At 43.7% G+C, this 17,551-nt stretch overlaps 1 protein-coding gene across 10 annotated transcripts in view; it reads left to right on the top strand.

Annotated features, from left to right (window-relative positions):
• LOC122571907 (putative uncharacterized protein DDB_G0271606) overlaps nucleotides 1-17,551 on the top strand; it is a 106,077-nt gene that overhangs the window by 86,944 nt on the left and 1,582 nt on the right. For all 10 annotated transcript variants that reach the window (XM_043736222.1, XM_043736221.1, XM_043736220.1 and 7 more), the window contains 6 exons: nucleotides 12,723-12,970; nucleotides 13,309-13,810; nucleotides 13,899-15,417; nucleotides 16,143-16,922; nucleotides 17,005-17,171; nucleotides 17,253-17,452. In XM_043736222.1, coding sequence (XP_043592157.1) covers nucleotides 12,723-12,970; nucleotides 13,309-13,810; nucleotides 13,899-15,417; nucleotides 16,143-16,922; nucleotides 17,005-17,171; nucleotides 17,253-17,452 — 3,416 coding nt within the window. The remainder of the gene's footprint in view (nucleotides 1-12,722; nucleotides 12,971-13,308; nucleotides 13,811-13,898; nucleotides 15,418-16,142; nucleotides 16,923-17,004; nucleotides 17,172-17,252; nucleotides 17,453-17,551) is intronic.

Here is a 17,551-nt window from a genome sequence, read left to right as displayed (position 1 = left end):
CGCCACGGTTAACATTCTGAATGTCGATAATGGCGATGCTAATGGCTTAATCTCGAAAGCAAAGAAGATTATTCCAAGTCGTTCGTCGTAACGCGTGAAACGCGAACGCAGTTGTTATTCAAAGAGATTATAATACACGGTGTAACGTGGATTAATGCGTCCGAGGTACAAGGTATTAATGCGTTCGCGGAACAGCAGTTTAGAAGGTAAAACACCTACCCGTGATTACGAGTTACGCTTGGTCTTTCTTCGAAATACGCTTGCAAATAGGAAATTACTGTTTGAAATGTCGAGATCGTAAAACTGAAATTTGACCGCGAAATCTGAAGCAAACAAAGCGAATCTTTCTGGCCATTTCAACGAGTGGAAATTTATCAAAGCGTAGGTTTCCCAGGAATGACAGGTTCGCCACGTTCTAAACGTAAAAGTCACACCAGCCTTCTATGAATTTCAAACGATCTCGTTTCCCGTCGACGGAGTATGTACAGCGATCTTTTTCACATCGCGAACCTTCCTTCCACGAAATACATCCGAAATAGATTATTTCGAACAGATCAGGGGCAAAGTCGAGTCGATAATTTAAAATCTCGTGGGTGAAAGGTTAGCAGAGAGAATTAAAGATGGACTGCGACGTAGGTGGATCCTCTTGATAACGAACGGTAATTTCGTACATCGTCCACGGTCTAATTTTACCATATCTCGAGGCGTTTCTTCTTCCACGCAGATATTTCCCGAGATTTTTGCTCGACGAAACGGAGGAAGTCGAGGGAGACGGTCACAGAGGGCGTGGAATAGCTTCGTCCGACTTTTCCTCATTTGTGTACATAATGTGTTTTAATCCCTGCCGGACGATAAAAGTGGGGAAACGTAATATAATTTTTCTCTTATCTATGGTCTATGTTTAAAAAAGAGAGTAAGATACAATTAGAAAGCGCGTCATTCGAAAAGTAAGGCAGAGACACGGGGAAAAAGTGCGAAAGTAGAAAGAAGTCTAAAATACCAGAAATACGAAGGTCCCTCCTTGATTAGTTTAAGAAGCGTAAATTAATTTTCCTCGAATGGCCACGAGTAAACTTAGGTTGAATAAACTTAAGCCGATTTCCATGTCTCTAAAACGGTGAACTCTGATACACTTCGGCACAGTTTTAAAGACTATTGCGTTTCTTGGCAGAGAATTTCAGGACTATCTGAGACTCTAAACCTCGTGATAGACAGAGAGAGAGAGAGAGAGAGAGAGAGAGAGAGAGAGATCCTATTTAAATTTCGTCCTCGGGATATCTCGATGTAATTTCATCGTTTCGCGACGAAATTCCAATGAAATTTTCAACGCGAAAAATCGCTTGATTTCCTTTGATGTAATAAAAATCGCGCACCGATCCTTTCACGGATTCGACGCTTTTTCCCTCTCGAGTTCCGCCATTATCTCTGATGCCGAACAGACGGAATCCAATCGTACAACTTTGGTCGATCGATTCGAAGGTAAAGTTGCCTGTCGAGGAATCGCGAGATCAGGAATGGAAACGGTTGCTGAAAATAGCAGGACTTTTTTTTCGACGATGCACAGCGACGAAGTCTTTCGTCATCCCCCTCGTCGTTTCTTGCACTTGCGAGCTCGATACTTTGCATTTACTAGGTTCCTCGTATTCTTCGTATTCCTCGGCAACTCGTTCCGCGAGAATAGACTGATGCGCGCCCGACGAAAGGGAAAAACTCTCAAGTATCGACTCGAGCTGCCTTAAATTATTAATCGAGAACGGAAGCTGCAGAAAGGAGGATTCACAAGCCTTGATCCAATTGAAAGCCAACACGGATGGAAATTCTCGCGCGAGTGCCGAGAATATCATCGTTCATACCTATGTACGACGAAGCAGGAATCACAGTTAAAGGAACATGTTGAAGGTCACCACTTTTAAGAAAACTCTACATCTGGTCTTTTTAGCTTTCTAAAGCACTGAAGCCATCGACAGAGGATAGACGAAAGACTGCGACGAAGGCACACCATAAACAGTCGACAGGCGACGTTGGCTTCGGGGTTTTTCAGTCATTTTCACTTCCGTATTTAAAATATATTTTTCTACCTTATAATTTATCCACGCGTCTCTCTCATTATACATCTAATAATCTCAACAGAACATAAATTTGCAATATAAATCGAAGTCTCGTATCAAATTTCTCCTACACAAACCTGTTAGATTGTCCCAAAAATTCTTTTAGTTTTATCGCTAGTCACTAGGTGTACAATATTTCATGTCCTATAGAATATTTTTAAGTTACCGTGCGTACGATCCACTCTCATCTATATTATTTTTCCAAAACTGCTGTGATTTCTCTAAAAATATTGTACTGTTATTGTTCAGGATTTTCATCTCATTCGTTAAATCAAGGTCTTAGTTGCAATTCTGAATGCGCAAACAATTTTTTAATCGAAGCAACAGATAGCTATTTCTCAGCAATTTTTGACGTCGAGAGATTTCCGAAGAGATGGAAGAGGCTGATATATGAAAATGGATCGTATATAATTCAGTGATATTATACAGGACATGAAATATTATACACTAGCAATGTCTAGCAGTGAAACGAAAAGAACTTTTGGTACAACCCACCGTAAACTCTCCTTCGCGGATAAGTACGATACAATTGAAGAAGTTTTTAAATTGACCGGCAAACTTTCGCCTAGTGTCTATCGCAAATATGACGAGCTCGAATTCAAAGCGTACCGCAACGGAAATATCAGAGAATCGGGCAGCTGTTTTAAAACGGTTTCGTGGTTTCAAAAGTGAAGCGACTCGTGGAAGCGTGCCGTTTGTTCTCCGATTCTCGGCAGAAAGAAAAAAAGAGAAAAAAAGTAACGGTGGAAGGAAAAAAGAGGAGTTTACGCTCTAACGTTCGTTTAATTAACAACGCGAGCAGTACCGCTTTTAATTGCGCGTCTAACGAGCGAATTCTGTATTTTTAGTTTCACCAAGCGGGATGAAAGTGGGAAGAAAATCTGTCGATCGGTCAGCTAATGCGCATTCCTCTCCAATTAACGATTACACGCATCCATTTTACAATTATCGACCGTCTTATCGTGTCTTCTCACTTGGATTCATAATCAGTGGTTCATCGTGTTTTTCCCTTATCTTGGAAGGATTTTAGCTTGGTGGAGAGCAGCTTGCGAGACGCTGTCAAAAGGATGGATGTTGATAACCAGAAACGATTTTACACTTAGCGCGCTCTATGCATGTACATGTATCCATGTAACGTGTAATCGTGAACAGTCGCAAATTATTAAATCGGCTCGATGATCTTTTTCAGCTGAGAACATGTCTGGTGTTGCAGCAGTTTTGCTCTCCTCGGTTGTCTGAACGATAGTCAAATCAGCAATAGCACTTCCCCTTTTGATTTGAATCTATTCTTCAAAGGATCTTTCCGCAACGACGAGATCACGTAGAAAATGGTTATCTGCACAAAGAATCCACGGAATTCACTTTCAAGGGTCGATGTACTCGCGTATTAATTAAGATTCGAATTAAAGCAACACAGTGAACAGAAGTACTGTCAAACGTTCACAGGATCCACGCAGAACGCACGACACTGACTGCAGCAACAGGGAACAGAACGTCTTGAACGAAGAAACAATGTGTGAAAGGATAAGGAAAGAAATTAACGGCTATACCGATACAATGGATAGCGATAGACTTTTGTTTAATCTACAAGCGATTTTCAAAACGTGTTCGCGTCTAACGAGCGGAAGACAATCCACGAGCCAGCTGCGGACATCGAGGTCTCGTTTATGCAAGAGATCAACTGGCACTGACAGTAAACCACGAAGAAATAACAAGACAAAACGAAAATTCGAATATCAATGATTTCCGAAATGTGTTAACGTGCTGCAGCGCGGTAGCACGAATTGAGTAGCTACCCTCGCTGGAAACCACATTTTCGAGTCTCCTCCGTCTACATTTCACGAACTGGGTTAACGCAACCGTGACCCTCTTCCGATCGCGAAATCTCGTTTCGACGGAGCACAAATATGATCGAGCGAACATTGTTCGCTTTCCAGCGGAGAACAAATAAGAGGAGCGACGAACGTGATCCCCCATTCCGTTCTCTCCTCATCTATCTTCTGCATAGGGTTGTTCGTCTCCTTTGCACGAGATGCGTGGATCGTTTTAGAACGAGTGCTCCGGAAGACTGTGCCTGAAGTACTTGGATCGCGAGTTCTCATCTCTATTTTCTCTAGAAACGGGGCTAATTTCTGGGCTCTTCTTGCTCCACGAAATTGTTAACACATTGCCGTGAATTCGCCCCGAAGGGAATTTCCCGATGATCCAAATGGTTTAAATTGCTTCTGATAAAAAATACCGATGGCGGTGTTTCTCTTTCAATGTTCCCTGTGCGCTGCTTTTAAACTTTGAGCGTGAGTTTATGTTTGCTATACTCTCGAAAGTTTCGTATAAACTCCACTCGTGCAACACGCTAGCTATTCCAAATGTGATTACTTATATACGTGTAGGCGGTGAGTCCTAACCTTGTTTCATGTTTCATTCTTGGAACACTGTCCGGAGTTCATAAAATAAGTTACAACTTGAAAAAACGACAAAACGAGTCCTTTTTCGAGTGTCAGAGTTTTTAAGAACGCTCGATCGTTCCTAGAACGTCTCTTCGTGTTTCCAGCGATCTTTTATCCTTCGCGTTCCATTTTGGCTCTCGTGCAATGCTCCGTAGGCTCTGCCGGTCGGGAAATCTCGTTTCCATGGGAAATAGAGAGGCTGGAAGTAGTTCCGCGATAGCAAATTTTGTAAACCTTTCTAAAAGTGTATCGTCACGAAGAGAAGTAAAGATCATCGACCTACGTACAAATTCTTTGCATTTCGATTTCTCTTTCACTCGAGAAATTTCGTTCTCGTGGAAAATGAAGGCTGGAAGCAGCTGTGCGGCGAAAGAAACCTCTAAGAAACGCGTTGCCGCGAAGAGAATCGAGAACCATCGACCAACGTACGTACAAATTACTTGGTTCATCGACGAGATCGGATACGATGCTCGTTCGCGATAACAAGAAATCATCCTCGCCCTCTCTACGAGCCGACAGTCGAAAAGTTTCGTCGACGAAAGAAAGTAAAACAACGATTTCCCGCGACGAGCATCGGTAACCATCGGCTTTGCAGCTTTTGAGCAGTTTGAAATCTCGCTGGCCTGCCTGTCGACAGGGAGAACGCAGCGGAAACTTTTCCAGCGAGCCGAAGGACGCTTTAAAGGCGCGAGGCTTCCACCTGGAGATTTGGTATTCAAGATGGAACGCTAGTCGAAGCTCCCTTGGTCGAAGTTTCGCAACGTCCCGTCAAGTCCTGCGAAGAATAAGAGAACCGATTTCTCAGTTCGATTTTTCGAAGGCGTCGCTTTTATTCCGGTCTTACTATCGACGTAAAAAGGGAAAGAGCGTCTCGGGGCGCCTTTGACTCCGTCGAAACCCAAAAAACGGAATCGCTTATCTTTCCGAGCTCAATTTTGAATCGATTTCTCTCGTGGGCTTGCAAAAAATCCCTCTAGGGAGTCTGATATGTTATGAACTGGCACTTCTTCCTGGTTGAACTTTTCACATAAAGAAGTTCCTACGATACAAGTTCGCGTAAGTCTTATCTAATCACGTCTTTTTCTTAAAAACTATTGCTCGTTCCTTAATGGGTCACTGATTACGCGTCTATCGAAATTAACTTTTCACTTATTCATATATCGACCCTTAGTATGCTTTGGCTGTAATTAATACCTAAACTACGAAATAAGTTCAAGGACAAAGGAAATTAATTTTTCCGTGTTCCTTAAAGACGATATGCAGGCCCGGAAGTCTAAAAAAGATAGAGTTAATCTAACATTTTTCTTTCGCTTACGAGTATTTGATAAAAGATTAAGACTTTCTAATTTTGTGTTTTTGTTTCTTTTATTACATGAAATTACAAAATAGCGGAGTGGCATAACATTGTCTTACTTCATATTCAGTGGAACCTTGTTTGCTTGCAGCCAGCGACAGACGTGGCTGGAATGTAAAAAGTAAAACATTTTTGTACGAACGTAAACAAAGATAGATTATAGCGTTTGATGACTTTTTTAGTGTCTTGATCCGCTGAATTTCTACAAACGTTTAAAGTTGTTTTTTTTTACCGGAGAATAATATTTTGTCTCTCACGAGCGCCCACTTTTCGAAATTATGGAAAAATCCTATGCTACATCGAAGGTAATCTATTTTTGTTTTTAAGTTCGCGTACAAAATGTTTACCTTTTACGCCGGATATGGAGACAGATAATGTTGCAACGACTGTGCCATTTTGTAATTCTATGTAATACAAAAAATATAAACACAGACTTAAGACATTGCTTGAAGTTTCCTATAAAAATCTTCGTCCTTTACCAAATATTTGCAAACAAAGAAAAAAAGAAGAGATGTTAAATTAAAATAGCATACCCCCTTAAGTTAAGTCTCGATCGACAGACAATCGCCCGCAAACACGTGTCACAGCCAATCAGCGTCTGTCTCCCGTGGAAAATCCGCAGAAAAACAGATGCTTATTTGGCTGCGACATTTGTTTGCGAACGTCAGTACAGACATTTAGCCTCAGTAAGAATCTTCAAATTTCGTTACTCGAAGTGGGAGTTACTCCAAAGTCGCCGGAGAACTAAAGGCAAAGAGTGACGGCAGCATTCACTCAAGATACTCGAAAGATGGACGACAGGAAAATTGCCAGGCTACTTCGATAAATTTGAATCAGGACACGGCGCTTGGCGTATCGGAGGCACGCGATGCTCGCGTATCAGAAATCCATTCGGTCGGCGTAGACACGGAAAACACGGTGTATCCGCGGCACGGATGCCGAGAGGCGTATCGAATCTCGAAGCCGCGCGACAGCCGGGAACACGAGCGAGAGTTCGCCAGCCGGCACATATAGCCAGAATTCGATAATGGAATTCTAGGTCATCGGACAATAGCGCCACGCGACGATACATCATCCCCTCGCTCTCACCCTCCCTCTATACTAGGGAGATTATGTAGCCGAAGCTTCGAGCGATTGGCCCACGGTCTCGCGAGTTAATTTTAGACGAACTTCATCCGCGAATACCGCAGCTCGTAATTTTAACGAATCGACGTTGATCGATTCCGGCGATCGAACAAGTTTGGAATAAACGCTTGGATAATTATTCGGAATCGGGTACATCTTGCCGATTTTTGACGACCGTGAAATACGTTGTCGAGGTCATCATTCTGAACAGAGTTTTCCCTATGCATGTTACCGCCATTCGGCTTTGGTTTTCAAAATATTCGCACACAAAGGGCCTCTATGCAACGTATTCTTGCTATTCTTGTATCGCTTTTTCAGCTCGCAGATACGCTTTATCTTTACGTCTCTGTGACTGTAACCATAGCCGAAGGCGTATGGTGTTCCGATGATTTTCACCGATAACAGTTTCGCAAGAGTTGGGATCGCGAGTCGGGAAAATTGAGGGCGCGTTTTGGAAGATTCGAGGAAGTTCCATAAAACGAGAGCTCTGTCTCTGTAACTCTGCGGAAGTTTCTAGGGTTTTCTTTGCCTCTGTTTCCCCTTCGATTCAAAAGGTACGATCGAGAAGCTTCAGGATAATGGTGGAAAATTTGGACACCAATTATAGATAAACATCAACTTTTCTCGTTAAAATAATTCAACAGCTTCGTCGAAGCACTCCGTACGTCTAACTATTGTGTTCTGATCTACTAAAGCTCGTCGAATTTTCGTAAAGGAAAAATAGCGGAATTAAGCCAATAAACCCCTGCGTCCAACTTCGAGACACCCCACGTATAAATAATAGAATGCTGGCCATTTCGTGGTAGCCCGCGCAACGCGAAATCATTGGCCAGGGAAAACGGGTGAGTCTAACAATAAGAACAAGGGTGGATCTTCGTGGCCGATTTATTGTTTTATTTCGACTATATTCTGCTTCGATGCAACGAACTCTGACAATCAAATCCAGCGTGAAAAGCAATCGAGCCATAAAGCATCCTCGACGATTCTAACCCGTACTCTCGTTTAAAAAACAACGAATCGATTCTCGAGTACACTCGATTCAAATTAAAACGAATCTGCGGGATAATGAAAATGAGAAATTTCTAAAAATCCATCGTTTCCATGCCGATTATTAAAAGCTTATATCGCTCCACGCGTAAGATACGATATGGTTGTTCGACTTATCGTCGTGTTCGTAGTAAATTAACGGAGAGAAGTTTCGAAATTTCCGAGAAACTCCAGAGTGCTGGAAACGGTCGTTTCCGGTGAAAACTCGAACGGAAATCCTTGTTCGCTGCTGATAGACGTGGGAAGTCGTCGCGAATTTGCATGAACCCGGCAACTCTCTGGAGAATCGAAGAAGTATAATAGCCGTTGGAGAAGCGGTGGCCAATTTTCGATAGTGCAATCGAACTTCCAATTGCCGGAAGGTCCGGTGTTCTGAGGACGTGTTCGAGCCGTGATATCCTATGTGCGTCGCGACCTCGCGAAATCGATAATCACCGCCAACGAGCGGCCACAATGACAACGTATCATCAAACTCGAAGCAATTAATAGTCTCCTAGTACGACTGGCACGAGATTCCACTTAATTATCAGAAGAATTTGACGATCAACTGTTATCAGGAACAGAGATACTGTCGCGGATAAATATTTCTCGTTATCGCGTAAAGAAATTAATACGATCGAAGAAGTTATGCAACACGTAATTTGAATTGACCAACGAAAATTCAGCTCACATTCGATCAAGATCGAATTGCTTTTCAGAACGTGCTGAATGAAATTTCCGAACAATTAATATTCTTAGTAATATTCTTCTACAATTTGAGCACGAAACTCAGCTTTTAAGCTGTCCTTCCAAGGTGTTTTTCCACTATATACGATCCAAACTCTTGAATCTTTAAGGAAGAAAAGCGAACCAAGAGAATTGCTAAATTTTCTGAGATCCATCGAGGCAGTAGATTCTTAACTGAGGATTTTAAATCGTCAACGTACCTCTCAACGAACGACGAAAGTGGCCTTTTTTCACGTTCATAGCGAGCATCCTCTTAGAATGGTATGAAAGATGCAAACAAAACTCAAGAGGGGTTGGTACGTAAACTCTGTCTACTAACCAGACCAGAGAAATAATCATTAACCAGATGGTTTAATGTTTCTAACGTCAGGATCGCGGAGAATGTGGAAATTTCTCGCAAAAATCGGCAAACGTTGTCGGAGAGGAACTCGCGCGATACAGCGGCCAGCGTTTAATTAAATGGCATCCTTTTAATTGGTGCATACAATTAAACGACGAGAAATCATCGATGCGAACGCAGCACGCTGTTGTTGTTGTTGTATCGTTTATCGAACGAATATCTCTTCGCGTCGCTGCTAACGATCGTTGCATCTTTAATCGTGCAACAGTATCAATTGAACACGTTTTACGCAACCTGATCCAATTAATCAGACCGTTTCGCAGCTCGCATTCGTTTATCGTGTAAAAACGAGGCAGCCCTCGATCGTTTCTTTCATCCCTTCCGTTGGTCGCTGGATTTCGAGAGATTTTCAGCAAACTAGCTATAACTAAATCGGCGAGCAGGCTCGCGGAATACAGCACGTTTGAAACTCAGGAGCATACGCAGGAGACCAAAGTCTGAGAATGTTCAGCGTCGAATTAGAGTGCTCGTGTTGTTAAGAGTAAAGTTCGCTACTAGTCTAAGCATTCTCCGCTTTTATAAAGCTGCTGCGCATCTAGTTACCACGTATTTTACAATTCTCGAGACAGCAACGCGACCGAAAACGACAAATTGCTACGTCTCTCTGTAACTACGCTTCGAAGAGTGAATTTTCCACAACGAAAATTTTGGTTCGCCCGCTAACTCTCGCGACATAATTTCCAAATTAGGCATACACGAAGGCGCGGCGTACGGTTCGACTCGGCTCGCAGTAATTTCGAAAAGGGACGAGCTTTCGCCACAGCATGTCTGTCTCGCGGTTCACGAGCGTTGCCGAGAGGCAATAAGCTGAATGCAGAAGAAAAGGAAAAAGAAGGACAAGAGAAAGAAGACGAAGAAGGAAGGGGGAATGGAAATGAAAAGTCTAATAAGGCGTGGCTGAGACCGATCGTTCCTCTGTGGAGCAGCGCGACAAAAGGTCCCTTCTCCTACATTCTTCGCCTCCATTTTTCCATCCTCATCGTTTCCCGGGCTGTTTTTGCTCGCCGCTTTCCACCCGCGGGAAATGACGGCAAAGCGGTCAAAGGCCTACGAACCAGTTCTCTGGTTTTTGCGAATCCGGGTCTCCTTGAAATTAAACGCGACGTTGCTTTAATACATACGGTGAGAGGTTCATGAAGACTTCTGGCCAAAGATTTCGGTTGGGAATAAAATTGCGAAATTTTAATCGCTTGCAAAAGTATTCCTAGTGTGTAATCGATATTAAATGTTAATTCGTGAATTTACTTTCTGACCGATATTCAATGCCGATCACAAAGATCGTCGATCGGTCGCTGTAGCCAAAAAAATCGTACGAAGGATTTTGAAGAATTATTTAAACCTCAGAGGTCCTGAAATATTTGGAACCGCGTTCTCGAAGAAAAGACGACTTTCCTGAGCGTTTTATTTCTTACCCACGACTTACGTTCGTTCTTCGTATATGAATTCTCCGGAGATCTTCTAATTAAGCGGAGCTACGGCTGCCAGCGGATCTGAAAAGCTTAAAATTCTCGTCCTCGGTACATCCAACGAAGAGATTCGCAATAAACGTCAGCACGCTGCAAATAAATGAAACACCAGAGACAAATAAAAGAATGGAGGCCAGTCGAATCATGATCGTCGCGCAGTATTCCACGCGAGACGCTCTTCTTCGCTGGATATATATCGAGGACACGAGACGAAGAATCGTCCCTTCCGCAGGACAACCATTCGGTCGTCCAGGATACGCGTGGTTTACGAGCTTTCGAGGCAATTCTTCTGCGGTGGTATCGAAACGAGACAGTCGAACGCGGACGACTGGTTCGAACGCGATGTATTCCAGCGAATCGAGCTGGAAAACGCGAGACAGCCGCGTTGCAACTTGAAAGAACGATCGTTCGGAAAATCGAAAGGGTGGTGGGATGCCCCGATCTGGTCGATTTACTGGAACAGTCGAAATACTTTTGACAAATTTAACAATCGAAGAGAATAATTTCTTTTTAAGATTGTATATTTTCTGTTGTTTATTTGTTTGTTTGTTCATTTATTTATTTATTCATCGACGTGAAAACCCTTTAGAAAGGAGAAGATTATACATCTATGGAATGCAAAATTGTATAATGATATAAAATAACGGAGAGAGATGGGAACAAACAAAAGTCATAGCGAATTACGAGCTCGTAAATGTTTAAACGAGTGGGGCAACTGATAAAAGAGATCAAAGGATGCATGAACGTTTCATGATTAATTTGCTGAAAATCAAATTGTGGAATAAATAGATTGTTGAAAATGAATTCTAATTGGATTAAATTTCGTTTATTCTTACGAGAGAAAGGCGCGCTTGTAGAAATCATTCTTGAAAGGATCGTAGGTGTAAGTTACAGTACACGTGTAATGTTGCGAAATGCTAATAGAATTTTCTAGAACGAGTCTTCGTTTTCAAGAGATATCTTTTTCATTACCCGTCGTTCTTTTGTATCGAACTCGCTAAAATCAAAAAGAAAGTCATGCGTTAGGCCATTCAAATCCTACGAGATTTTCCGCGAACCTTTCAGGGGAAAACCCGTACAACCCTTGGTGTTTCCCTTTCAAACTCGATAACGGAGACTTCGAGTTCTCCTGCAGCTCGAAAAACCCTCATCCATCGGCGGTAATTCGATGTACGAACTCGCGCGAGGCAAAGACCCGTGCGACGAGAAAGCTACCTCGACTGGCGAATAACGTTGGAAAGTTGGAAAAAGTGTCAATTAAAGGAATGATTTACGAGAGACACAACAGGGATTCGCGTTACGAGTCGACGTGCTACGATCGGGCAATTAGTCGTTGAATTGTTTCGCCGTTCTCGTTCCGAGAACGAATCGATAGTCATCGAATTGAAAAAACGGGGACGGAAGATCTTGGAACGATCGTCATTTTCGCGGTCAGCGAGGAAAGCGTTCGTTTCTTTATCCACAGATGCGAATTCCTCTGCTTGGAAGATACACGACTTTCTCATCCTGGGAGAAAGGAGAAGATTATTTGTTATTTCAGCTCGGATACGTTTCTTGTTTTCGATAACTTCTACTTTAAAGTGCGGTGAGCGACGGAGAGAAGAAGATAACGTCGTTAGACAGAGATTAAAGCTGCGAAGAAAGGTGTCGCGAACGAATCAGGGAACGGATCAAAGGAGCGAGGAAATAATTAAACGAAAGTTTCATCCTCGCAAACTATTGCTTTGTCGGGTCAAACGACCGACTCGTTTCACCTCCTCTTACAGACTCCTGCTTTATCTTTGTAGGGATATCGAATCAGTTTCCGGTTCATACTCGAAGCCGTGCAACTCTAAAGAAGAGACTCGACAAGTTATATATCGACTTGGAACGATACTATTCCATTCTCGAGAACGAGTTTCCTCGATAAAAAAGAGAAGAAAAGCATTCCTTTTACGATATATATCTTCCACCTTGATTTCTCTGTACAATTTCTTAAACAAAATGTAACAGTTCGTAAATAAAATATTGCTTTCCGTTGTAACGTTCTTGTTGGTTTGATGTTCACAGCCTCGGACCTGGACTGCATAAGGGCGCTGTTTAACGAGAAGGAGAAAGAGCTCTCTCTGGCGGTGGCGAAAGTCGAGGAGTTGACGCGACAGCTGGAGGAGCTGCGGGGTCGACAGAACGCAGCCGGGACCGGAAACGGAGGTGGAGGTGCCGGAGGCGTCGGTGGCGGAGGCGTTGGCGGCGGCGGTGGTGGACACTTGTCGACGCCGGCCAGCGCCGAGCTGGAAAAACTTAGGAGGGAGCTTATGGTGAGCCCTTTCACACTCTCTAGCCGTCGCTCCTGTTCGCAGCTGCACCATTCTGGGTCGTGGCTTCCATTTGCAATAAATTGTAACCGACCATCCGAGGGCGAGTAGGTCGATATCGTCCGTTCCGCGAGTGTGACCGGAATGCTTTTACCGATCCCACAGAATTTTCTTATACGATGGTTTCTTATAGGAATGGTTGAAATCTTAAAGGGTCGGATAGAAATTGAACAACTGTTTTTCTTCTTTTTCGCTTTAACGTCTTAAACGAAGCAGGATTCGTGTTACTGATTTTAACGAGAGCTAGGAAATTGAAACGAATCCCTTTTCCCCGTCAACAGTATCGTAATAAGATGAACGAGCAGCAAAATCAGATGGTGTCCCAACAACGGTTAGCCCTGGCACAACGACAAGCGGAAATGGCGTCGATAGACGCGAGGATAGCCCAGCTTCAGGGTCGTCTTCAGCGTAAAAGAGCCTTGAATCAACGACTAAGCCAGCAACTAGGCTCTGGAAACCGCACGAACGCGAACACGGGGTTCACGGAGTCGAAGCTGGACTTCAACGCCGGAGGAAAGTCCAGACCCGCTGGAAACATAGCCGCCATCGAACCATACTCCCATATACCGAATGACAACGATTTTAATCTGAACAAGAACGACCCCAAGTACCAGACACTGCCTTACAACACCAAGTTCACGGTGAACTTCAAGGCGGCCGAGGACGACGTTAACAAGAACAAGATTCAGCACTCGGCCAGCGCGTCCCAGCTGGGTCAGAGAGCGGCGTTTCAACAGTTTGGTCATCAAATCGCTCACAGCCAGTCGCAGTCGCATATTCAAGGTTAGTAGTTTGAACAAAATTTTCGAAGAACGATTTAATCGTAAGCTACAAGCTCGATTAATCGATGATTCGATTGATATTTTCTTAGGTCAATCGCAACTGCTAGGCACGAATCAACAACAGCATAACCAGAACCTGGCCAACCAGCCCGTGAACATGCAACAGACCTGCAACAACAATAACAATAATAACAACAATACCAACAGCACGAACAACAATTTGATCAGTTCATCCCACAACTTCAGTCCGGAGAGTCTGTCGCAGAATCTTCGGATCCATCAGCAACAACAACAGTCGCAAACGCAACAGCAACAGCATGGAAACGTGCAACAGAAGCAACACAACGTTGGTTCGTCGGCGTCGAACATTGGCACCACGGTGTCCCTTACCCAAACTCAGAACCATAGAAACCTTCAAACGCATCAGAAACCGGTATCCAGCGTGGCGCCGAGTTTCTCCGTCAAATCTCAGATCTATCAGACTTCCTCCACGAAAATTCATCCTGTAATGCCTCAAACGCTGAGTCTGATAGGCCGTGGACATAATAACGCGCAAAATTTTGTCGGCTTGAACGCTCAAAATTCCAATCAACAGCAATCAAATCAATCTATCCCTAGCAATCAAACGCCCAATCAGGATCAGACTTACTCATCGAGGCATAATTATCCTGTGATTCAGCATCCAACTCAAGCAAACACTCACGTGTCTTCGTCCTCGGTCTATCAGACTCAGAACTCTCCTAACCCTCCGTCGACCATTCACTCGTCATCCAGCGGGACCAGCTTCGGGAATTCGGTTCAAAGGTACAATCAAACTCAACCGATGACCAGTCCTACATCCAGCAACGAACTATCCGATAAGATGAAGTTCGAGCAAGGAAAAGGCCAAGAAAAGTTCGAACATGTTCTTCCAGCTAAGCACGAACAGCAAAGGTACGAGCCCAATCAGGTGTTTAAGTACGATTCTCATCAGATAAAGTACGAGCAACATTCTAAGTACGATCAGCATGGAAAATACGACCAGACCAATCAACCAACGAAATTATACGAACAATCAAACAAGCACGAACAAACTACCAATCAGACGAATAAGTACGATAACGTATCGAAGATCGAGCAAGGGAAATACGAATCTGCGCAGAACAAGCACGAACAAATACATGGAACAAAGTACGATCCTAATCAGAATACTCAGCAGTACGGCAAGCACGATCAGCACGAGGTTAGACCGTCGGTGGTGAAGTACGAACACAATGCAGGATTCAAGCACGAACCCTCGAACAAATACGAAGTCGGTGGACAACAGTTCAAACAGGACCCGGTCAAATTCGAAAACAATCAGAATAAATTCGAGCAGGGTTCCATGACGAAGCACGAGCACAACGGGAAATTTGACATCCCCGCGAAGACCGCGGAGAAAACGTTCGAATTCGACAGGTTGAAGAACGAGAACGAGAGGAAGAATATGGGAGAGGACAAGACGAAACCAGCACTACCTCCTAAACCGAGCAAACCAAATCCTCCGCCACGGCTGACTCATCATGAAAAGGTGGATAACTCGACCGACGGTATTAGCGAGTGCAAGAACAATTTGGGAATCAATGCAAGGTTTGTGCGTTATTTCGCTACCGTTTATTAGGCGTATTAATTTAGATTATAACGAATTTCACAGATTTCATACCTACTTTTAAATTAAAATTTGAATTTCGGAATTTAGATTGGAATTTTGAGATTGAAATTTCTATCTCTATTCGAATCCATGCCAAGCAACTATTGCCCAAAGGAAACCGGTAGATAGAACAGGGATTTTGGGAACAGCTCGTAAAAACGATTACCGGGTTAATTATAAATGTTAATTAGTCCGTGATCGATTTGGCCGGTGAATCGAAGCCTGTCTCGAATAATAGACACCAAAATAGAACCACTACCGTGCAGCTGAGACAACAGTTTAGTGTACGCGAGCTCTTCGATCCATCGAGGCGGGATCCAAGTTCCTGTTTCCTCATCTAAGTTCCCTCCAAATCTTACCATCAAATCGCGCGCTTTTCCCCTTTCTTCGAATACACGTCAATCATCGAAACTTTTTTAAGAGATTAGGAGTTTGATAGACCTGGCGTCTTCGACCATTAATTAATTCAAACACTTGACACGGAGTATCAAAGTTAGTTGTACGTATTAAAGCATCTAATTGTTTCGAAACTTCTTCGAGTCTCTAAGCTCGAGGATTAACCACGTCGATCGTACTGTCCCAATTAATGCACCTTCTTGGACAACCGCAATCCTCCAAGCTATTCTGTCGATCCTAACCGACGTTTCCACTGAATCGTTCACAGAACGGAGAAAGAAGAAGACGTACCGCCGATTCCTACGTCCGAACCGCCGGAATCTCCAACGGAAACCCAATTCGGCAACCATCAGATCATCAAAGCGAGGCCTCTGACCCTGAAGAAGGCGCCGATCTCCGAACAGCCGAAACTCCGTTACGCCAAATCGAATGTTCACGTGTCGATAAATCGACGGATTGAGATGCCACCGGCGTTTCTATTCCCGGAAACCGAGATTCCAGCGGACCTAATGCAAACGGAACAGCAGCAACAACAGCAGCAACAGCAACAGCAACAACAACAACAACAACAATCTCAGCAACAGTCACAAATCATCGACACGACGGACAATTGCAAGAAGAGCGGTATCAACGAAGATGTAATTAGCAACGAGAAATTGGAGGAAGCGGACATCATTGACGCGTTGAACGTCATTAACATCGAGGACAAGGCAAAGGCGAAAGAATCCGAAAGAAGAACCGAGCTGGAAGTCGATGGGAAGAGCAACGAGGTGATGAGGAGGAAAAAAGGGAATCTCAAGTCTAGCACAGGGAAGGTGAATCTTTCGAGGAGGGTTTCCTTTGATCCTCTGGCGCTTCTGTTGGACGCCAGCCTCGAAGGTGAATTGGAATTGGTGAAGAAGACTGCTAAAGAAGTGGCGAATCCTAGTTCGGCTAACGACGAAGGGATTACCGCGCTTCATAACGCCATTTGCGCCGGTCATCTGGAGATCGTTAAGTTTCTGGTGGAGTTTGGCTGCGACGTAAACGCTCAGGACAGCGACGGATGGTAAGAGCCGCTCATTTTGTTTTAATCGTTAATTTTATCTTGTTGTAAACCTTGAATAATTGTTCAATTAATTTTACCGCAGGACTCCTTTGCACTGTGCCGCGAGTTGCAATAATTTATCTATGGTGAGATTCCTGGTGGAACACGGAGCTTGTATATTTGCCACTACCCTCTCCGATCATGAAACAGCAGCGGAAAAATGCGAAGAGGACGAGGAGGGCTTCGACGGCTGCTCGGAATACTTATACAGTCAGTACTAATTTTAACGACTAGTAGAATGTTTCTTGAATCTTGATGAGCAATTGCAACAAGTTTTATAACTCATTGCAGGTGTCCAAGAGAAGCTCGGAATAATGAACAACGGGCAAGTGTACGCAGTGTTCGATTACGAGGCACAACACAGCGACGAGCTTACACTGAAGAACGGCGATTCCCTAGTTGTACTCCGAAAGGGCGACGACAACGAGAGGGAATGGTGGTGGAGCAAACTGGGACACAAGGAAGGCTACGTACCTCGGAATTTACTTGGCGTAAGTTGTTGAACTATTTACGAAGAGAGAAGCCACAACGATCTGTAATTTAAAAAGAAAAAAGATAGAAATTCAAGCTTGAAACGTCCTGAAAATATC

The sequence above is a fragment of the Bombus pyrosoma genome, linkage group LG10 (genome assembly GCF_014825855.1).
Source record: "Bombus pyrosoma isolate SC7728 linkage group LG10, ASM1482585v1, whole genome shotgun sequence".
NCBI classification, from domain to species: Eukaryota; Metazoa; Arthropoda; class Insecta; order Hymenoptera; family Apidae; genus Bombus; species Bombus pyrosoma.
Note: the sequence above shows the minus strand (reverse complement) of the source record. Positions and strands in the feature narration are given on the sequence as shown.